The sequence below is a fragment of the Cariama cristata genome, unplaced genomic scaffold (assembly GCF_000690535.1).
Source record: "Cariama cristata isolate BGI_N322 unplaced genomic scaffold, ASM69053v1 scaffold2857, whole genome shotgun sequence".
NCBI lineage: Eukaryota > Metazoa > Chordata > Aves > Cariamiformes > Cariamidae > Cariama > Cariama cristata.
Window position 1 is genome coordinate 66588 of NW_009626899.1, and position 6000 is coordinate 72587.

General features: G+C 38.8%; 1 protein-coding gene across 1 annotated transcript in view; it reads right to left on the minus strand.

Moving 5' to 3' along the window:
* Positions 1–1536, minus strand: part of SMG1 (SMG1 phosphatidylinositol 3-kinase-related kinase) — a 63010-nt gene extending 61474 nt beyond the window's left edge. The window contains exon 1 of the mRNA XM_009704216.1: positions 1466–1536. Coding sequence (XP_009702518.1) covers positions 1466–1536 — 71 coding nt within the window. The remainder of the gene's footprint in view (positions 1–1465) is intronic.
* Between the last annotated feature and the right edge of the window lie 4464 nt (positions 1537–6000).

A 6000-nucleotide genomic window follows, 5' to 3' on the forward strand; every position in this document is an offset into this window, starting at 1 on the left:
TCAAATCTGTTTCTGAAAAATACCATTTTTCATGTCAGTAACACACTCATGATTTTGAAAGATAACCACTTAGAACTCAAAACACAGCTACTCTACAGACAGGTACCTGCCAAAGTTACAAATAATTACTTTTTCCACCTCCCTCCAGCCTTTCAGGTACACTGCAGTCATTTCACCGGGTGATGGGAAGCACTGTACTCCTGGCTACCTCAACTCATGCCCACATTTCAGGAGGGCATTTCTCCTGTTCATGTGGTGGTATTTCCACTTTAGTTACATTGTGCCAAGTAGATGGTAGGTTACCTGACAGGTGTACTACTAAGCATCATCTTTCAAAAGAAGTCTACGTAACACAGATTTATCAGTTACATACATTGACATTGTCACAGACCTGAACAAACATTGTATACTAATAAAATCACAACGTACCATGTTAGCGATGGATAAGCAGAAGTACAAATATAAATGTCATATTAGACAAAGCTGGAACGGGAAATTGCAAGGATGAACATGACTATGATTACCTTACACTGTAGCTTCAAAAGCTTATTTGCCACTGCAGGGACACTACTCTGTTTTACTTCCACCTGAAAAGCTCATTGATGGAGACTAAGCAAAGTACTTCAAGAGCTCACACGACAGCTTTCATCTGTGCCTGGTTCTGGGTGGAAGACTACCTGATTACCACCAACACCGGCACCAATTTCCTGCATACACTGTTTTAGCAATATTATTCATACAGAAGAGACTGCATTCAGTTTTCTGCAGCATGATTTTTAGCCTGCCTTTATCCATCAGAAGAAGAAAACAGTTCACCCACCTAAATAAGCAGAAATGGCCACTAGTTCTCCCTAAAAAGAAAGTCACTTCATTTTTTTCTCCAGGAACATATGAAAGGAAAGTTAGACTTTTCCAAAAATAAGTGTATATCTCATTCCATCAAAGGTATCAGCATGATTCAACTAGCCAGTTTGTATGACTGAAGAAAGCATGGCTGAGAACAACCGGTTTCTTAAAAAACAAGAATCGTTTTAACTAGAAAAAAGAAAAATAGGTCAATCAAAAATATATCATGTTTCTTTATATATATGGAATCCTTAAGAATTTTTGTCCAAGAAACTTGTTACAAACAATCTGGTGTATACTATTCATTATCTGTAGCTCTTTCAGAACAACCCTGCCATATGGATATTATTTTGAGACAAAAATAACTTAATTATTCTACTTGATTTTATTTCCACATACAAGATCTACATGTAGGATTTATTCTGAGACAACTCTACAGTATGAGTTGTATTATTGTTCAAGACAGACAATTTTACTTGCTTATTTGCTCTATTTGCCAAGTTTATTTGCTATAATGCAGATAAATTCTTCATTACTTAAAATCTTTATCAATAAAACATTTAAAACTTAAGAGTCACTGTATCCACTCCAGTTAACAGCTTCCCACCAAGTTTCCGACCTTTCTTCCACTGGCACAGAGAGCAATGACAGCCTTTTTTTGCCACGCTCTTTTATCACCACTTGGTCCATCTTGCCAAGCCCAAGCCTGGCTGAGTCGACCCCAAACCCTACTTTTGTTTCTACTTCGGCGTTGAGAGAACAACAAGCGTATAAGTGGCCATGTTTTCTACTAGCAAAATAACTAATTAACTATTTTCCTAGTGCAATTCTGCCATCTCCACTGCTGGACAACTACCCGCAGTCACAGTAGCTTTTCAAATCACCTCTTGATTCTGCAGCACTCCCTTCTTACACAGTAGCTCACCAATTTCCTTCTGTCCTGTGACAGACATCAGGAGGGAATGTCAGGGAAACGTATCACATATACGCATCCTGTTCTTATTTTTCCATAGGCATCTTCTGATAGTCATTTTTGGATATAGGATATTATGCTAGCTAAATCACTGGTCTGATCTAGTATGGTTATTCTTGTATGGAAGACTATCTGCTCTCCAAGTTCTTTTTGCTTCCCACTGATACACTTTCATCTTCTTTCATCTTTTTCACATCTCATTCTCCTCTGTCTTCACATTAAAAACAAAGGCTTTCACATTACAAACATAGGCTCCCCCATTTTACCAAAAAACAAAAAAGTTCTTTGATCTCATACCTTCCCAACCTTACGAGCACATTCAACACACTCAGATGTGAAAGGAGATCAAGAATTACTTGTTGTCAGTTCAGAACTGAACCCATTTCTGTTCAGAATCTCCCACACACAGTCCACTGAATCTCTTCCCAAGGTTTCTACTGACCTGTTAACAATGGCACCTTCACCTTGTTCTCTAAGCTGCCTTCAACATCGCAGTCTATTTTTCTCCCTCTCTATGTACATATCGATCTCACTCTTTGCACTCTCCTGTCTCTCAACTATCCCTGAAGAGATGGAGAAGCCTTACCAATTTTCATCCTACACAACGCTATACCCGTTCTCAGGTAATTTCAGCAACATCCTGAAACATCTCTATGTTGCCAACTTTCAGGTCTCAGTTACAGACTTGTCCAAACTAAGATTTCAGTATATTTCTAACAAACATTCTCTGTCTACCTTGTTGTGCACGCAAAATGCAGAAGAGATAGTAAAGTCTCAACTTTCCTTATACACAGCACCCACTACTATCGCCCTGCTTGTCATTCAATATGTTAATCCAGCATTATGAACAGACAATATCCACAACAACTAGTGCTCGCTTTCTGTAAAAGACATGCCTCTGCCCTTCAGAGCCAGGCAAAAAGCACTGCTCTAATCATCACTTCCTTAGCCCATTTACTCTAATGAGTTTCTTTGCTCCCTGCCAATACCTCCCATTCTATCTTTAATTAAAGACAGGGTACTCGTCCTCAGTTATAAAGTGCTAGCCAATACTGCTCTACTGCTTAGGTTATAAGCTACCTGGAAGGAGAGCTGTATTTCACTGTCTTGTCTCATTGTGTCTAGACCCACGGGGACCTAGGCGGTAATTTGGTTTGGCAGGCACCGTGCTAACAGAAATTAGTAATTTGTAACACTAACTTACATTGCATGAGAAGGATACACTTCATTTTCAAGAATGAATTTCAGTACTGAACCTAATAAGACACACTGGAATTTTTCTCAGATGTGAACGATTTTCTTTTTCACTCTTCCATATACTCTCTTGACAACCTACATTTATGATAGGAGAGACAGAGAGGTCCTGTTAATTAAAATATTATCTTCCTTTTCTCACTTTCACCTAAGAATAAGAAAGTCTTGGTGCACCCTGCACTTGCTAACCTGCTACCCTGCACTCACACTCCTGCTTAGTACCACAATAAACACATGAAACTTGCTTCGCCACCCAGAGCATTTCCTATCAAAGGGAAGTATTGCTTGTTTCGGTATATAATTAGCCTTTAGTACTGTAGCAAATTAACTCTGCTCACCCACAAAACCTGCACACTGACATGATTTAATTTTTCCCCCAGAAGTCGTATCAGTGAAAATGCAGTGACATCTGTCAAACAAAAAGAAAAAAAAAAAAGTAGTAAAGATCTAGAAAGTTAAAGACTAGAAGAAGGGGGAACAAGATCTTATCAAGCCTTCTCAAAAACCCTCACTGTTCTGTCACATACATCCAACATTTATCTAAAAAGTTTTTGTGCTGCTATTAAATTAGAGTCTGGTACACCTCAGTGCACAAACTAATATGCACATATATATTAGGACAACTTCTTCCTCTGTGGTACACAGCTCTATCAATACACACACGGTAGGAAAACCAATCCACATGCATCTGACAGATATGACTGCATTCATGCAGGCACACACACAAAAAAATCAAGTTCTAATTAAAAACTACTCTCCCTTAAAGAAGGATGTGGGCTCCAACTTTCAGTTTCACACTGTTTTCACCCCAAGTCCCAGTGCTGATTAGCATTACTAAAATTTGGGAGGAATCTGGACCTAGTAATAAGAATTGATCTAATCATTTTTATATGCACAAAAACATGCATTTGAAAACACAATCCATCTGATAATACGCCTGTGCATTAGCAGTTCCCTTTTTCCCCTTTAGGAACTTGACACAACTACAATTACTGCAGTTTTCATTACTTTGGCTGTGTGCATTCCCTCCTCCACACCCCGCAAGAAAGCATTTACCAGCAACATCACCTAAGCTAAACGAAACTAACAGTCAACAGAAAAGAAAGGGGAAGGAAAGAATATGTGGGTATATTTTGTGTTGCAGGGTTTGTCCAAGAGCATATTCGAAACAATCAATGAAAAAGAAACACTCATTGCCAGTTTTATATAACAGAACACCTTTCAACCGTGCACGTGAATGACTTTTAAAAATTAGTTCACGCCAAAACAACAAAGACTGATATAATCTCTGCGTTGTTCTTTAAGTGCTTAGTGTAGACTCACAGGTTCCATATCGCCAAAGCTATCTTTTTGAGACTTAAAAAACTTGAGCGTAACATACAGAGAAAAATGTTGAGCAGAGCATACAGAGAAATGCCCTGTGTTTGGGACTGTGTGAACATTTCTGATTCCTGGGCTCTCTCACCAGATTAAAAAAAAATATACAAAGGAAAGAATAAAGTTAAATTCTTACAAGTAACAGGTTCAGCGGTGTTACCCATTTCTTTGCAGGAGCTCTAATCACACAGTGTGATGGAAACAGAACTAGGCCCTATCCATGCTATGAAGCTCCTCCAGACTGCCACACTTTCTCTAGTGCTTCCTGATTTTTTTTTCGGCTGTGGCTTTTGGGATAGTTATTTTAGCAGCCCAGTTTACAGGAGCTGTACTTCGAGAGCTAAGGAGGCACCAAACTACAGCATGGTGAACAGACCAGAGTCAGACACTGAGGTAACAGCCTACCTTCTTAAACTAGCCTTATCACCAGGCAAAGCATTTCTGCAGCTACACTCTTTCACCCCTAACACAACTGAACCTATCGCAGACAATGCTATATTGGAAAAAGTCAGCTTCCTAGTCCCTGTGAGATGTATTTTTCAGACTAAAAGATAGAACTTGTGACAAATTAATATATCCAACCAGAAAGCATTTATAGAAGCCATCCACTGCCAAGACACAAGATATACACCCAATGTCTTCCAGGTGGGAAGGTCAAGAGTTAGGTCCAGAATTCCAGGCTGCAGTCCAGAAATCTGAAGCAAGGTAGTAGTGTAGTAGTTAAGAAGCAAGAGAGAGACCAGACTTCTTAAGTTCCCCCCAAAAATCTAGCTGCTGTAAGAAAATGTCACCAACAAGGTTTGCAAATTTTTAAGTGAGGAAAAACCAGTAAGTTTTTTGACCAAGTAGTTCAATAAGAGAATAAATTAGAAGTAAAATAACCATGCCCCACACACCATTAAGAATTGAAGAGCCTCTAGCGTTAGCCCCAGAGGCTGCACTGCTAGCTGTTCAAGCAAAAGGAAAGCTTCCTTCACAGTAAATACTGAAGTTACATCTGTGTTTCGTAAGACCTACCTTCACACCCACCCAATTTTCCTAGTCCAAATCACATGCGACTGGAACTGTCATCTGTAAATACATTCCCAAGCACATGCCACTCTGTTCTTTGCTGGGAAGTCTAAAAGTAGGATCCCATATTGTGTTAAACTTTCAAAACCACTAAAAAAGCCCCGAATCTTCCACATTAAAAAAATAATTTAAGAAATGCCAAATTTATTTACAATTTCCACACAATAATTTTGACTCTTAAAATAGCAAAGCTGAGCAGTACAGCAAATACATTGGTATCAGATATATCAGAAGTAATCAAGACCTGAAACGCACTCTCTATAATTAACTAGAGAAGTCAACAGACTCTGAATTTCACTTACTAACAAGTACCAGGTATAAACACACCTTAAAACCTAAGACATTGTACAAGCTCTCACCCCAGCCTACTTACAGCTCAACTACTTTCCCCAGATAAAATAAATAAATAAATAAATCATGTACTATTTTATTAACCCTCAGAAGACCATGAGTATTTCTGCAGCCTCTGTTCTTCTCTG